This window comes from Diabrotica virgifera, chromosome 1, assembly GCF_917563875.1.
Source record: "Diabrotica virgifera virgifera chromosome 1, PGI_DIABVI_V3a".
NCBI classification, from domain to species: domain Eukaryota; kingdom Metazoa; phylum Arthropoda; class Insecta; order Coleoptera; family Chrysomelidae; genus Diabrotica; species Diabrotica virgifera.
In genome coordinates, this window is record NC_065443.1 from 306,609,182 (window position 1) to 306,627,704 (window position 18,523).

An 18,523-nucleotide genomic window follows, 5' to 3' on the forward strand; every position below is an offset into this window, starting at 1 on the left:
ACTTTATATATTTACTACCGAAGTTGGGGTAACATATTTTTCTGTTGAACATGGTTAAATGAAATATTCTGGTTTTACCGTAATAAATATAGTCGTGGAAGGATTCGGGTTTGTGTTTATTAAAAATTACGGAAGGAGGAAATGGTAAAACTTTCTTTAAGTAGGGGTTGATTTTGTTAATGTACGGTCACTATTATGAGACTTCTGTTGCTGATACCGTTTTCATTCAATCTCTATGAATTTTCAATGAATTCTAAGGGTTTGCTCACTACGAAGAGCAATGGATTGTATCCTCGCTCCGACCCTTGCTCCCTGGTATTTATATTCGTTATATTCGTGAATTCTCGCATTTAAAATAATGTATTTATTTTACATAGCAATCGAAACTATATTTTCGATCGCTATGTAAAATAAATACATTATTTTAAATGCGAGAATTCACGAATATAACGAATATAAATACCAGGGAGCAAGGGTCGGAGCGAGGATTAGATACACTCCATTGCTCTCCGTAGTGAGCACAACTTAATATTGAATTGTACTATTTTCATTTCATTTTTAGACCAAGGAAGATTACATTTTGGCCATGTGATCTAGAATACCGGTAAAAAAACTTTTCTTTTGTTTTTAGATAATATTTATAGATTTGTTTATGGTTAACATCTAAATTATTAATTTTAACCGCAAAAACCTGAGTTCTTAGCTATGTATATAATTGCTATAGCACTCTTTCCAAGAATAGAAATACATGTAGATTATTTTTCAATACATTTGATCATTAGACCAGGGCGCATCTGTAAAAATATTAGTACATTTGGATCTTGAGAGGTGATTTTATTTTTTGCAGAAATTGCTTAAAAATAACTCATATAATTATATTTGAGTTATCCTCCCACTCAAAAAGGTACGGAACATTGTTTAAATAATCAAAATGCCAAATAATGAAGGAAAATTCGATTTTTTTCTTGGTTTTTTGATTAAAACTTTAAAGTATTCATTTTCGAGAAAAGTTGCACTGACATAAAAGTTGCGCAATTAAATTAAATGTTGCCTACAATATAAGATTAGATAAAATTTTTAAAAATTGTCATCCTTGTTGCAAAATAGCAATAATTGCAAGAAAAACATAAACAAGTATTCGCATTTTACATTTTTCAACCATTTGTTGATTTAGTTAAGATCGGTTCAATACATTTTGAAAAATAAATTTTGCAATCAAGCTTTCACAAAAAAAAATTTTTCAATATGTTGCAGGACTGAAAATAAAGCAGCTTTCATTTACAATTTTCAAAATTATAATCGGTTAACTACCACGGCGTCAGGAATTTTTTTAAATAAACATTAATTTTTGGTGCTAAGCGCAGGACAGCGGATAAGTTCGCTCTGATTGGGCATTCCAATGACCTTTGATAATGACTGATATATTTTAATTTTTAGTACATTTCGAAATAAATAAAATAAATTTGTTTATTGCAAAATAAAAACACATACACTGTCCTTTGAAATAACAATTTTTTAGCAAAAACTTTCTTTGTTCATATATTTTAACTTAGAAAATAAAAGTGTATTATTTTTAAATATATGCAATTTTTTAAACAATTTTTCACAAACAATAATCAAATTAGTTGGATTTTTCTGGAATTAAAATATGAACATACAACAAAATATAGAGTAAGAAAATAATATATTAGATAAAGTTTGAAAGAAATTTTGGTGGAAATTCCACACCTGTAATTTTGAACCAATCAAAATACGTTATTTTGACAGATCACCATGGCAACGGAGGTATTTTATCGGAAATTTTTTGCTCGTGGGGTACCCAACAGCGAATTATAGTGGAAATTTTTTGACGTTTACAATAACAGAACATTTTTGACAGACTGGTTTTTATTTGTTTACATAATTTAGTTTTGATTCATTTTCTATCACTTGTAGTTACTCAAAACTTATGTAAAATTGAAGAATATACTATTTCCTATCTTGAAATGGTATTCCCATGCAACTACAATGAGTAGAAATTACAAATTTGATAGCCTAAATAATTGCTGACAAAGCTATGGCGCGCTATTAATCTGTTCATGCAGTTTTGGATTTTCAAATGCAAATTTGGTGTGGAATTTTCTTACCGAATACCACGCGAAGTTAAATTAATATCCGGAAATTTTTTTTTGGTCATGAATATTTTTAGAAAATTTTCAAAATATTCATGATCTCAAAAAAATTTCCGGAAATAATTTGACCTCTAGTGGTATTACTAGTGAAAATTCCACACCTGTAATTTTGAACCAATCAAAATACGTTATTTTGACAGATCACCATGGCAACGGAGGTATTTTATCGGAAATTTTTTGCTCGTGGGGTACCCAACAGCGAATTATAGTGGAAATTTTTTGACGTTTACAATAGCAGAACATTTTTGACAGACTGGTTTTTATTTGTTTACATAATTTAGTTTTGATTCATTTTCTATCACTTGTAGTTACTCAAAACTTATGTAAAATTGAAGAATATACTATTTTCTATCTTGAAATGGTATTCCCATGCAACTACAATGAGTAGAAATTACGAATTTGAAAGCCTAAATAATTGCTGACAAAGCTATGGCGCGCTATTAATCTGTTCATGCAGCTTTGGATTTTCAAATGCAAATTTGGTGTGGAATTTTCTTACCGAATACCACGCGAAGTCAAATTAATATCCGGAAATTTTTTTTTGATCATGAATATTTTTAGAAAATTTCCCTTGTCTGCGACTCGGGAAATTTTCAAAATATTCATGATCTCAAAAAAATTTCCGGAAATAATTTGACCTCTAGTGGTATTACTAGTGAAAATCAACTTGTGTGAATCGAACACCGCTGTCCTGCGCGTAGCATCAAAAATTAATGTTTATTTTAAAAAAATTCCTGACGCCGTGGTAGCTAACCGATTTTAATTTTGTAAACTGAAAATGAAAAGTAAAGTACTCTTCTATTTGAAAAAAGAATTTTAACTTGCTATCTGGTTTATTCTCAGTTATGCACCATTTTGAAAAAATTAATTTTTTTAGCGAAAGCTTGATTGCAAAATTTATTTTGCAAAATCTATTAAACCGATCTTAAATAAATTTACAGTATTATTTTATTATATCATAAAGTTTTTCTGGGTAAAATATGAAGGTCCTAAGTTCAGCAGAAATGGTTGAAAGCGTAAAATTCGAATACTTGTTTAATTATGTTTTTTTTTCGCAATTATTGCTATTTGCAACAAGGATAACAATTCAAAAATTTTTAACCGATCTTATATTGTACAAAATTTAATCATGCAACTTTTATTTTAGTGCAACTTTTCTCGGAAGTGCATACTTTTAAAGGTACAATCAAAAAACGAAGAAACAAATCGAATTTTTTCTTCATTTTTTGACATTTTAATTATTTAAACAATGTTTCGGACCTTTTGAGTGGGAGGATAACTCAATTATTATTATATGGGTAATTTTCAAGCAATTTCTGCAAAAAAATTAGAGTCACCTCTCAACGTCTATCTTAAAACAGATCCGCTCTGGACTACATTTTAACTCAATCAGAATCATTAGGTTTTGCTTGTATATTTTTGTAAAGATCTTCTCCTGACATAAAATGTGGCTATTTGGGATGTAAATCTGAACCTAAATATTCAGAACGACGTTTTCCTAATCACATGGTTTTTGGTCTTGTCCTTATAGTCTTAACATCCACCGCAACATTTTCATTTCTTCTCTTCCAATGCACAAGTATTCGGATTTCTTTTTATTTACCTATAGACCCATATATCATACTCTTCAATTAATTTTCGTGCCATATAGTTTAAATCGTCAATTTCTAGCTCTACTGTCCCGTTTTCCATTATGTAGGAGCCAAGGTAGTTAAATTCTAATACTCTTCAAGTTTTTTCGCAAGCAATTCGATGTCTTCAACCATTCCTAATTTTTCCAATATATACTCGTTCTCTATCTACTACTACGTTTTGTATCTGTTCTTATACTTATCTACTTATTTCCAACTTTCGTTGTTTATGATAATATCGTTTTGATGAAGTGTTAATAGGTGTAACCAATTTGTAAAAATTTAAGAAATAGAAGTAATTAAGCGATAGTTAGATGGATCTTGGGTATTCGATCATTCAGTAATAAGGAAGTTGTTTCTTGAGTAATCAACGATCGTATTCGATCGTATATCAACGTATAAGAGCATGATTAAGTAATATTGAAAAGTACTTATGAACATCCCAAAACTCTTGAAAATTAAACTTGATCTGATCCAGAAAGTTTCTAATAGTTATAAAGCTATTTGATATTATTGATCCAGCACTGTTGTTAGCACTAGTGGCTGGATTTCCTCAAAACTCGTAACTTCCTTACTGTTTTGGTAACATCTTTTCTAAATGTTGAAAAAGAATATTGTAACGTTTAGGACATTATAAGCTAAAAACTAAGAATTGACTTGCTTCAAATTTATTTTATAGGCACAACGAATTCACATCAATTTACACAAACAATTTAAATAAATACATCTGGCTTCACTAGTTTATTATTTAATAGACTACGTATGGAGAAGCATATGGTGAATAAACAGAGTAGGCGCTGGAGTAAACTGAAGGAGCCACGTAACTTGAATAAGCAACGGGTACTGCGGAGTAGGCGGACGTGTAGGCTACAGGTGCTGCATAGGCTGCTAACACTTGAGGTTTGGGATCAGCTTTGGCTTCAGGAGCTGGTGAAGCTACTGAGAGAGCAAGAAGGGCTGCTACGATGCACTGAAAATAAACAAAAATATATAAACATCTTCCTTTGGCAGAATTTATATACCAGATTATCGCACATCCCGTTCAAAACTGCATTAATTAAAAAATATTATTTTTGTGTTTATTTCAGCAATGAATTACATTATCCATCATCTTCTTTTCAAGAAAACTGTAATATGGCAACAAAAAATACTTCATTAGATGAAGCAAAACGGTGTGTTACAATCAAAAATGGTCATGCTCCGGTACAAACAGTATCATTTCAACTTGTGATAAGGAGGTGCAATTTTTTCTTGTGAAAAACATATTAATTCAATAACTGAGAATAATACCCAATGACTTTTAATGTTACTTTCGGGAAAGTATCTTCTCAATAGAATTATTGTGACATACAGTAGAACCCCGATAAGTCGGCCTCCGATAACCCGGAAGTCCAGCTAACCCGGACCGATTTTCATCAGACAAAACTAACAGTTTTTTGTTTGACTGATACGCTTCACGTTTGACTGAGTTTTTTACCAAGAAATGAACAATACTGAATATAACTGTACGTAATTTAGATGTAGATACTCTGTTCCTATGTATTTCATGTTTTTGCAATAATTATAATGAAGTTTATCTGTAAGTCTACGGTACATTCCATGTCAAATCACTCAGGCAAAAAATTTTAGATCTCCGATTTGTCTGAAAATTGGTATATAGCTTCTGCGGGACGTAAAAATAAGAAATTTAGGGTCAAAAAATCTTCTTCTTCTTTTTTTCTCAAAATGTTATTTTGTGCGATTTTACAGTGACTTGGTGTTTATTTAAACAAATTTGCATTTTCTGTCGGAAAGTATCAATGAAAAACATAATATTTTAATAGAATGGACTCAAAAATGTCATTATATGGCATTATAACAAGTTATTTTGAATCAAAACAAGTTTTTGATCAAATTTTATAGTGTAAAAAACGTTAAAATACCGTTTTTTACATTTTCCTCCATTCCCAAAATACATCATCATCGATTTGGCTGAAAATTTGCCCACAGATAGCCAAAAGATAGGACTTTAAGTGGTTAGAAGGATTTGAATTATATTATAATACCAAAAAGTTACATGCAGTAATATCAAACTCAAAAGTATATATTAGTCCAGTCGGGATAGCATTTGACCTTGAATGCCGAGATGCCCAAAATTTTATTTTTCTGATCTTTAGGGGAGTCAATAGTAGCCTAAATTTAAAATCGCAAATGAATTCCTCCGTTACGTTAGCCGCCATCTTGATTTTAAAAGAGAACCTGTTTTGCTCAATATCTCCGCCATTTTTAACTTTTCGACAAAAATGGTAGGAACTGAAATTGTTCCAAATAAATCGTATTTACAATTATTACAATTTCTTTTTAACAATTTTTGTCGTGAGGTCGATATTTTCGAGTTAATTTTACTTACAGTAGACGCCTATATTTTTGACTATATTATTGCATGTAACTTTTTTGGTATTGTAACATAATTCAAATCCTTCTCACTACTTAAATTCCTATGTTTTGTCTATCTGTGGGCAAATTTTTAGCCAAATCGATTGTGATGTATTTTGAGAATAGAGAAAAATGTAAAATACGGTATTTTAACGTTTTCTACACTATAAAATTTGATCAAAAGCTTGTTTTGAATCAAAGTAACTTGTTATAATGCCATATAATGAAATTTTTGAGTCCCTTCTATTAAAATATTATGTTTTCCATTGATACTTTACGATCGAAAATGCAAATTTGTATAAATAAACACCAAATCACTGTAAAATCGCATAAAATAACATTTTGAGAAAAAAAGAAGAAGATTTTTTGACCTTAAATATCTTATTTTTACGTCCCGCAGAAGCTATATACCAATTTTTAGACAAATCGGAGGTCCAAAATTTTTTTTGCTGCAAAATTGAGTGATTTGAAATGGAATCACCCCTACTTTATTTCATTAATTTTTACCATATTCTCCGACTAACCTGGACTTTCGATAACCCAGATCGGCCACGGTCCCGATTAATTCAACTTATCGAGGTTCCACTGTAATATAAGAGAATTAAGTATAATAAAATTTTAGAGAAAACTGTATTATTTTGAATCAAAACATAATTTTTATCGATAAATGAATTAATGCAATTCCTAATTTTAAAAGAGACTATGAACGTTCTGATTTAAATATTTAAAACAGTAAATTGGAAAAAAAACAGAACTTTTCAAAATTGCTGCAGACAGAATAAACCCTGTTGACTACCAAATTCCTTAAAGGATGGGTCATACTAAGAAGAAAAACATAGAAACCGTAGTTCTTCTTATATTAAAAAATCTATTTGTATCATTTAACACGTAACAGTGATTGTATTTAGAGTCAATAAAAGAATGTTCGTTTAACTCGAGAAGAGTGTACTAGCACCCCATCTCAGATGTCAAATAACATTTCTATAACGACCTGAACAAGCACAGTAACCAAATTTTAACATACGTTTTTTACTGCTCATAATCAGGACTTTAGAAGACGTGCTAATGCCGGGTCCCCGCGATAAACGTTGAATAAAAAGTTTTAGTTTGTTTTAAAATCTTATCCATTCCTAAGCCTTATGAACACTAGACAGTTTATAAGTTATTGTCAAAAAATATTCTGATCCTTTTTGTATAGTATCGTTAATTTCATGATTAATTCAATAATCAATTATTTTATAGATTTGCTTGTCTCCCTTTGATCTAAAAGTAAACAATTTTCGTATCACATGATGATAAGTGTTTTATTAAAATATTTCACATATTATGGTTCTATATTTAAGAAAAAACTATTGGGATACATATATGCAGAAAGTGAAGAAATTGATTTAAATAAAATATTTGTTACTTTTAGATCTGCAAAAGGAACAACAAAAAGGAATAACAAAAGTAATCTTCAAAAATATCTACGATTAAATTATATTACAAAAAGTACTAAATAAGTAAAAGCTACATTGAACATTTAAATATTGGCAATAGCATTTTAAAGTCTTCTACTTTAAAACGTATAATATAATAATGTGTCCGAATTGCCGATATAAATGAGTCAGATAAAATTAAATTATTAGAATAAATTTTTACTAAGCAACAACATTTTTGTTTAATTTTGTATTTTGACAACGACATCCGATGTCGACGTCGAAACGTTAGTAAAAATAATTTTTTTAGTTATGTTGTGGCTTATTTCCCATTTCGAATAGTTGATTACAAAAATGCCACAAGGAAATAGCTTCAGAACAACAGTTAAATAGAGAAACAATGATCAAAATAACTCTAAAAGGAGATCAAACTATCAATGAAAAAAGGGGACATATTATGAGAACTGTGAAACATTTCGATAATATAAGTAGAAAAAGATCATAAATTGCCATATACATGTAAATTTTATGGTCTATATCCCATTTCAGTTTGATTACATCTTAATTGAAATATTGAAAAATAAAAATTATAGTATAAAATATTACTAACGGATAAGGCCGAACCATAGATTTAAACAAGTATCAAATGAAAGAAAAACAAAATACAATAGAGATAAATAAATTGTAAACGTACTTACCAACTTGAACATTTTAATTAGTTTAGTTAATTGCTATTGTCTTGAAACAAATTGACTTATGTTTAAGTGTTAACATTTTTCACAATATATAGTATTTGACATCGATATTGTTTTTATTGGTGGGGTCATCGTAGCCTTTCTTATTTCATTATTTGGAATAATTGAAGAACATACTCACATAGTAAATTATGCAATCAATAAAATTTATTGTGCATACTGATTAACGTAGTGAGGGTTAATTACACAAATTTTTGTGGACTGATTTGAATTATAAGTAATAAACGTGGTATGTAATTTTCCTAGCCTGTCCTTTAAAAATCAAGGATTTATCAAAAAGTAAACTGTATCAAAAAAATTTTATATCTCGACTTCTCGATAAACGTTTTTCATATCCTGTTTTCGTACCTTTACATGTACTCATCGATATATTTGCCTCGGGGTACAACTGTACCAATAACACTAGAAAACAATAGTCGGCCGGAGTGATGACGTAGGTGTCAATTTTTATTGACATATATATTATTGTGTTTTCAATTTTATCAATCAAGGGCAAAATAAAAATTATATTAAATTTTTTTTAAATAACGCGGGCACATAAATTTGATACACCCTGTATATTGATATGTAAATATTTATTAGAATTTAGTTGGATGTAAGTGGATTTCTTTTTTTTTATGAGCTTTCCGATGAACCATTAAAGACTTTTGTGAATAACTAAAGTGAAAAGAACGATGTATTTAGGTTTAAAATGGAAAAATATTGTTTATTACGGGAACTATAGAATCCACAGGTAGAGGTAATTATCATTTTCTAGAAAAATGGTTTAAAAGAAAGTTTGGAATTTTAATATCTTTGTTTCACCCCGAGTAAATGTTGTAGAGTTCTCCGAAAGTAATTAAGATGGTCGGAATAATTTTGAAAGAATGACTGTTTGTTTATCGAATGGAAAAGAGAAATGTGTCTGATTCTTGGCAATTTGGAAGGGGAAAAGTGGTTGGAATGTTTGAATGAGTTTGAAAAAGAAGGCATTATGTTATTGGCATCGCTGAGGAGCAGTTCGACGTTTTCGTGGATAGATAGTTAGCAAGTACCAGTGGCTTTTTGATAGTGGAGGATAGTGCTGAAAAGTGGAACGAGAGACAGAAATACCTCTTTGATTCTGTATTATTGTGAGAAGGAGAGCAGAGAATTTTTGGAGTTTGTGTGAATCGAGTACTGGTCAAAAGAGGCTTTGGCTCGTTGGAGAATTGGTGCTGGTATGCTGATAGTTTTGAAGCTGGAGAACGGAGAGGGCTTTGATGAGTAGCCTTTAACATAGTCAACGAGGGAGAGCTGTTTTGTGTCACGAGAAGACATCAGAGTGAGTGAAGCAAAAGGTCAGTCAACTTATGTGAAAGATATTTTTATGTTCGGAAACTAAAATTTTGAGTAAAAAGCGTAGGAATTAAAATTCCAATATTTCAGAAAGTAAATAGGGAGTATAGCTAATCTTGCGAATACATAATTTGGTTTTGTTTATTTTGTTGTACCAAAATCATCGGGAACAAACCGATAAAATATTTTTTTTTAACTAGAATAAATTTAAATGGTAGAAATTTCATTCGGACATCTGTGTCCACAGGTTTTAGATTTGATAGATTTTTAGAGTATTGATTTTGATAAATAAAAGACAATTCTGTATGTTTATTTTATATTTTGCTTTATTGCTTTTCCCTATTTTATCCCGATTAGGATCAACTAAGAGATACTGAAACCACGAGAGAAGATAAGTATAACGTAAAATAATTTAGACATTTTTTAATATTATAAAAAGGCACCCTGAGATTTTTTATTCATTTTTTTATGTATGATTTGCGACAATTAAATAATTAATCAAATAAATAATAATTAATATAAAATTAATAAGAAGCAGATCATAACAATATATATGTCGTAGGCAATCGGCGAAACACGTCATTCCGTGAAAAGCCTAGTCATTACACGTAATGCCGGCAAACGCTGTATTACAATCATTATTACTTTGTTTGACTGAAATTATGCGCTATTTCAGGGACTGCCGTCTACGGTTAAGGCAAACGGTGAAACCGCCCGAATGATTGAACGTTACAGCGTCTGACGGTTGTATGTTTAGTCAATTCAGTCGTCGAATTAAGATTTTATCACATACCTCGTTGCAAGTGGATAAATATTATAAAAATATTGATATCCACAAGGGTGTATTTTATGAAAAAGTAATCTAATATTATCAAGTGGACAAAGACGCCAAAAAGTCGTGGAATTATGATAAAACGAATGAGGTATGAACCACTTAAACCTAACCTTAACTATAAAAAATTCGCGGCCGTTCATTTCTATACACTACCTTATAAAATTCATACAGTTTCATAAAATACATCCTTGTGGATATTTATATTTATATAATAATAAACACTTGCAACGAGATATGTGGTAAAATCTTAATTCGACGACTGAATTGACTAAACATACAACCGTCAGACGCTGTAACGTTCAATCATTCGGGCGGTTTCACCGTTTGCCTAAACCGTAGACGGCAGTCCCTGAAATAGCGCATAATTTCAGTCAAACAAAGTAATAATGATTGTAATACAGCGTTTGCCGGCAATACGTGTAATGGCTAGGCTTTTCACGGAATGACGTGTTACACCGATTGCCTACGACATATATATCAGATTTTTCCAAACCTTTCCAAATAGTCTAAGAGCTAGTGAACCTTTTGACTAACGGTCGTCCTGTAAGGCTAAAAATTTGTAGAGTGATAATTCATAGCACACCAAAGCTAAAAACCATGACCTGGCAGGCCTCAGCGGTGCACGTGTATCTACCAGGTGAATCGAAAAGTGCAAATTTAGGGGGTAAAATAAACTTTCTCCTGTAAGGTTTAAATTTAAGTATGTGTTTGAGTAAGTCATTTAGAAGAAATGTGTACAATGACAGGCGATTCTGAAGAGCATAAGACCTTGCCAGGCGAGGGGAAAGATTAGGGGTTTTTGTTAAAATTATTCTTTTTGCATCGAACAAATTTTTTTTAGGCTTTTTGAATCATTCCAAACAGAAAAGGTCCTTAGTTATTTTTCTCTTAAGTTAATAGTTTTTGTTATATAAGCGATTGAAAATTTTGAAAATTGCGAAATCGGCCATTTTTAACCCAAATCGGACATTTATCTAAAAATTTCAATATTGGCAAGGTACGCAGATATTCCTTAAACATTGATTGATGAAATCCCGAAGAGTTTTTTGCAATAAAATAACGAAAACCGCTTTGTTTTTTTAATTGCTAATCAAGCGGGCGCTACACTGTAGTATAATTGAGGACGTTTGAGCTTGCATAAATTCATTATCTCGAGAATGGGCAAATTTGAAGAGAAATCCTCAGACAGGTCGATTTTTATTTTTGAATTAGGACTTTTTGGTATATATATAATACTAGTGACGTCATCCATCTGGGCGTGATGACGTAATCGATTATTTTTTTAAATAAGAGTAGGTATTGTGTGATAGCTCATTTGAAAGGTTATGTAATTCTCTATTCAGTAATATAAACATTAACATAATTATTTATACAGGGTGTACAAAAAAATTTTTTTCTTCTATTTGTCAAATTTAATCAAAGTTAATTTAATAAAAAAATTTTTTTTGTACACCCTGTATAAATAATTATGTTATTGTTTATATTAGTGAATAGAGAATTAAATAACCTTTCAAATGAGCTATAACACAACCCCTACTCTCATTTAAAAAAATCATCGATTACGTCATCACGCTCAGATGGATGACGTCACTAGTATTATATATATGCCAAAAAGTCCTAATTTAAGAATAAAAATCGACCTGTCTGAAGATTGCTCTTGAAATTTGCCAATTCTCGAGATAATGAATTTATGCCAACTCAAACGTCCTCACTTATACTACAGTGAAGCGTCCGCTTGATTAGCAATTAAAAAACAAAGGGGTTTCCGATATTGTATTGCAAAAAACTCTTTGGGATTTCATCAATCAATGTTTAAAGAATATCTACCTACCTTGGCAACTTTGAGATGTTTAGATAAATATCCGATTTGGGGTTAAAAATGGTCGATTTCGCAATTTTCAAAATTTTCAATGGCTTATATAACAAAAACTATTAACTTAAGAGAAAAATCACCAAAGACCTTTTCTGTTTGGAATGATTCAAAAAACTTAAAAAAAATTTGTTCGATGCAAAAAAAATAAATTTAGGAAAAACTCCTAATCTTTCCCCTCGCCTGGCAAGGTCTTATGCTCTTCAGAATCGCCTGTCATTTTACACATTTCTTTTAAATGACTTACTCAAACACATACTTAAATTTAAACCTTACAGGAGAAAGTTTATTTTACCCCCTAAATTTGCACTTTTCGATTCACCTGGTAGATACACGTGCACCGCTGAGGCCTGCCAGGTCATGGTTTTTAGCTTTGGTGTGCTATGAATTATCACTCTACAAATTTCTAGCCTTACAGGACGACCGTTAGTCAAAAGGTTCACTAGCTCTTAGACTAAAATAAACGTTGGCAAATTTGTATTTTTTTATTGTTTTTTCAGTGTTTACAGAGATAATTTCCGTTTTTTGCAATATGTAAGTATTGTTATAGTTACTATAACAATAATTTTACAAGGTTGTGTAACTAATAATGTTTTATATAAATAGCAATAAAATGTATGTATGGGTGAAGTAAGGTTTAAGTTTAGGAGACCGAATTAAGATGGTGAAATTAAAAAAACACTATAATTAAATAGTCCATTCTTTCACGGTTTTTGCTCTAAATTTTAAAGAACCACTTGGATTGACATGAAATTTGGCATACGTATAGCTTACATGTCAAAGAAAAAAAGTTATATTGTGCCGATGTGTGCTTTTGCCCTGGGGGTGACTTTCACCCCCTTTTGAGGGTAAAAAAATATATGTCCAAAATAAGTCTGGAAATGGGTAAACTGACTAATTTTAAGTAACTTTTGTTCTATAGAGCTTTTTCGCCAAGTCAACACTTTTCGAGTTATTTGCGACTGAATATGTTCATTTTTCAACAAAATAACCACATTTTTAGACGGTTTTTCGCAAATAACTCAAAAAGTAAGTATTTTGTCAAAAAAAAATGTTCTTAGCAAAAATATAGCCTATAAAAGAGTAAAAAAAATGGTGTAAGCTTTAGGTCTCTGGATCTCGTAGAACCAGAGTTATAGCCAATGAAAAATATATTCATATTCACCAAATTTCAAATTAAATATTTCGACGTGAAATATCCAAAAAATTAAGCACTTTTTGGGGAAAATCCATTATAACTTTTTTAAAGTGTTTAAAAAAATTTTTATTTCTGTTTTTACAAAAAGTTTCTAGCATTAAATTTAAGCAAGTTACGCTCAAAATAAAGTTGGTCCCTTTTGTTTTTGCAAGAAAAAATCGGGAAGACTACCCCCTAATTAGCAACTTAAATGAAATTAATCGTTACTGCTCCACAAATTATTTTACTTGTGTTGTGTTTATATGATCTGTAAGTTTCATCGATTCAAAGTGCTTATTTTTGAAAAAATTTGGTTTCAAAGTAAAATTTTTAATAATTTAAATTTTGAAAAATATGCTTTTTTTCAAAATAACTTAAAAATTGTTAGAGATACCAAAAATCTTGAAAAACAAAAAAGTCAGATTTGCTTTTCTGAATATCATGTTTTTTTTTGTTTTTCTGTTAGACAAAAATTGATTAAGATTTGGTGTTTCTAAATTTGCATACATTCACGATCAGTGACTCGTTCAACCCCTTTTAACTACAGCCCATTCAATAATAAGGACTTTGAACCGATGAAACTTACAGATCATATAAACAATATATACACGAGTCCAGAAACTTGTGAATTCGTAACGATTAAGTTCATTTAAGACACCAATTAGGGGGTGATTTTCTCGATTTTTTTAACAAAACCAAAAGGGACTAACTTTATTTTGAGCGTAACTTGTTTAATTTTGACGCTAGAAATTTTTTTTATAAAACAAAAATGAAGCTTTTTTTAAACACTTTAAACAAAGTAAACGAGTTTTCCCCGAAATGTGCTTTATTTTTGGTAATTTCACGTTAAAGTATTCCATTTGGAATTTGACGAATGTGAACCTATTTTTAATTAGCTATAACTCTGCTTCTACTAGGTGTAGAGACGTGATATATACACCATTTTTTTAAATTTTTTACAGGCTATAGTTTTGCTAAAAATGTTTTTCGACAAAATACTTACTGTTTGAGTTATTTGCGAAAAACCGTCTAAAAGCGTGGGTATTTTGTTGAAAAAATGAAATTATTCACTGCCAAATAACTCGAAAAGTATTGACTTAGAAAAAATACTCTATAGAACAAAAGTTACTTAAAATTAGCCAGTTTATCCATTTCCTGACTTTCTTTGGACGAATATTTTTTCACCCCCAAAAGGGGGTTAAAACCACCCCCAGGGCAAAAGCACATATCGGCATAATATCACTTTTTTTCTTTGACTTGTTAGCTATGTGTATGCCAAATTCCATGTCAATCCAAGCGGTTCTTTAAAATTTAGAGGTTTTGCAATATTTTACTGTTAAAGAACGGACTAAAACATAAAAATAGCACAGGAAGCAAAATTTTAACTTAACACTAATTAAAAAGTCTTGAGATTCGGTAAACTCTATCTTTTCAACGTGTTTACAATATTTGTTTGGAAATTGATAATAACACTGAATATAGCCGCAGTTGGCCGTGACGTCACACTCCGGCCGTCTATTAACTCTAATTAAATATAAATTAAACATTTTAGTTCATTTCCTTAATCTCTTTCTTCAGATGACAAATTCAAGTGAATTTTTTGCATATGGTTGCATCTTGCACATATGTAGGTAGGTAGGGGAGAGTTGGACAAAAGCGGGCAGGTTGATAAAACCGGGTACCCTTAATTCCTCTAACTGTCTGCTGCTATCTATCAGGCAGTGTTAAAATTAGTGTTCCGAAACATCCAACAGTCACATGTATTCATTTCTACTTCATTTGAGTAATCTGTGCCAGAGCAGTAAGACCTCGTCCGTTTTTTGATGCAGGAGACTCGATTCTTACGGTAAGTTTATAGTTGTTTTTTCCTCCACTGGATAACTAATGGCCGTTTCAAAATTTAATACATGTAACCTAGTATATTACCCTTAATTTGGCCAAAAAGTTTGAATTTTATTACATAAACTTAAAAATTGAAATAATATTTAATATCTTGTTTATGACTTTGACAAAACCGGGTAGTTCGAAAATCGACAAAACCGGGTACCCGATTTTATCAGACCTGTTGTTACTTCCAGTTTCTGCAGTTGTTCTTTTGCTTTTAGTTAACTACAACAGGTGGAATTAGAAAAGAAAAACTACTCGTCAGTCATGAGATCAAGAAAGCATGCCAAATGCAATAGTTGAAGTGCTAGAACATAGGATGGTATAGAAAATTGCATCTTAAAGTTTTAATGTTCCGCAATCTACTTTAGAAAATCGTGTTAAAAAAGTAAGAAATGGTTACTCTGTTGAAGAAGCGAGTAAAAAAACTAGTACGATTTTTTTAAAATCTTTAATCGTAAAGAAATTAAATCTAAATGAACTGGACAAAAAAGGAAAAAACGTGGTAAAAAAGGACTGCGCCAAAAACAAAAAGTTGACTGTGTCGTCTGTCGTCTGTTTTAGGATCATCAGTTTCTATATTGGTAACTGTTAGTTCAGATAAATAAGGAAAAAAAATAGCCTGTTGGTGACACAACCCCCTCCAGGCCAAAACTAAATTTTTTGAGTAATATGGACATCTATAATAATAACCTATATATTTCCTGCAGCCGATTTTGATGATATACATAGTTATAAACAAATGAAGATCAAAAAACAATAAATTTTCGCTTTTTTCGTCTATTACTAAGAAAATAATAGTCATTTTAAACAAATTTGAGAGCAAGAAACTCATAAACGGTATAAAATACTTCAATATGGCGTTTGCTTAATATATCTATCCTTATTGGTTGCTTAGAAAATTGCAAAATAAATCATAAATTTTGAGTTTTTATAAATATTTATAACTTATGTAAAAATTTACTTAGAACCTTCTTATTACACGGAATGCTGAGACTTATGGTGCTTAATTCATACCCTAAATTTCGAAGAAATTGGTCAAATAGTTTAAAAGTTATTTAATTTGTTTATCCCAAATTTATTTTTTTTGCAACACTGTAAGTCAGAAAATGATGAAGCTACAGTAATACTTTGGATAGTTTATGGAAGAAGGAAATTTACAGTATTAATTTAATTAAAAAAAATTACAAAAAATAATTATAAATATTGCAAAATTATTTTGCAAAAACATGTGAATTAAATAAATGGGGGGCTAACTTTGTCCCTAATTGTCCTAGGACAGTTGTTTTTCTTTATAAATGTGTATAAAAATTCAGTCTTTCTAAATATGAAAAAATAATTTTTCTACAGGTAACGGTTAAAAAGTTATTCTAATTGTTTATAAGTAAGCAAAAAATCGACATGTTTTTTCAAAATAATTTTACACTGTTTAAAATTATTTTTTGTCATTTATTTTTAATAATGGTAATAGTATAAATGTTCTTCTTTCATAAACTGTCAGAAGTATGATTGTAGCCTCATAATTTTCTGACTTGTAGTGTTGCAAAAAAATGAATTTGGGATAAACAAATTAAATAACTTTTAAACTATTTGACCAATTGCTTTGAAATTTAAAATATAATTTAAGTACAAGAAGTATCAGCATTCCGTGTAATAAGAAGGTTCTAAGTTAATTTTTACATAAGTTATGAATATTTTTAAAAACTCAAAATTTAAGATTTATTTTGCAATTTTCTAAGCATCCAATAAGGATGGACATATTCAGCGAACGCCCTATTGAAGTTTTTTATACGATTTATGAGTTTCTTACACTCAAATTTGTTTAAAGTGCTTAACTTTTTAGTAATAGACGAAAAAAGCGAAAATTTAGCGTTTTTTGATCTTCATTTGTTTATAACTATGTATATCATCAAAATCGGCTGCAGGAAACATATAGGTTAATAATATAGATGTCCATACTACTCAAAAAATTTGGTTTCGGCCTGAAGGGGGATGTGTCACGAGAAAAATCTTATTTACCTGGACTATGTGCCGGTCTTTTTTGAGCGTAAGTGTAAAACCATTCTTGATCGAAGATCGTCTAATTTACCTGTCGTATCTAAGTTAAATTTTGCCATAAGATTGCTTAATTCCTCTTTCTTTAATTTATATACCCAGCCTACCGTCTCATCCGCTATTTCTAAGCCTAACGTACCTTCTGATTCCGCCATATTTATAATATATTTGTTTAAATGAATGTCTTAAACCCTGTTAAATGTAACGAGGTCGTTGCGTTATTGATCCAGGTAACTAAATCAGTAGAAGAAAAGAGTTCACTTTTTAAGACATTTTTATTTGGAATCAAAACATACAAAAGATAAGATTATTAGCATTCATTACTCGTTCATTTCGTTAATAAAATATATTTATAATCAACGCATCGAGCTTTCTGTTCGGGCCGATGTGGCGCTATTTTGTACATGAATGAATGGACGATCGCGTGAAACAGGAATTGCTTTTATTAATGCGACATGAATGTATAAGGAAAGGAAAGAAGGGGAATCTCACTCAGCTCGCCAGATGAAAAGACATATTAGGGATATATGATCACCGCTCGTATAAGGATAGGTAAGAGGAAAACTGTCGAATTCGCTCAGCTCGCCAAAACGACAGCGGAAAATGGTCGGGAAATACTACCTACATAAACTCACCTCTTATACCTCGCTGTTGTTTATTATTCTTCGATCAACGCTCCAAGAATAATAATCAAATAGGCTTTTCGATCCGACTTTTATATCGTCCAAGACGGTACAAAAACACGTTTGAATTAATTCATTGGCGTACTCTAGACTAGACGATAAAATTATATTATCGTCACAGGTGGTTGTTTAGGTGGTAAGCGTACACTTAATTTTTAAGAGATTTGGTTTTGGAAAGCTATTGTTAAGTAATACGTCAGCTCTTTTAATGTAGCCGACACTTTATTTTTTATCTCTTCGAAATATTGATACAATATAGAGACATGTAAACTTGTTGAAGGGTGGATGGGTCATTTGTATAGATATGTATAT

At 30.6% G+C, this 18,523-nt stretch overlaps 1 protein-coding gene across 1 annotated transcript; it reads right to left on the reverse strand.

Annotated features, from left to right (window-relative positions):
• Positions 1–4,454: 4,454 nt before the first annotated feature.
• Positions 4,455–8,458, reverse strand: LOC126879301 (neuropeptide-like 4). The gene is made up of 2 exons (XM_050642368.1): positions 8,334–8,458; positions 4,455–4,772 (listed from the first exon to the last, which is right to left on the reverse strand). Exons 1-2 carry the CDS (start codon positions 8,343–8,345, stop codon positions 4,551–4,553), a joined length of 234 nt encoding a protein of 77 aa, XP_050498325.1. The 5' UTR covers positions 8,346–8,458; the 3' UTR covers positions 4,455–4,550.
• Between the last annotated feature and the right edge of the window lie 10,065 nt (positions 8,459–18,523).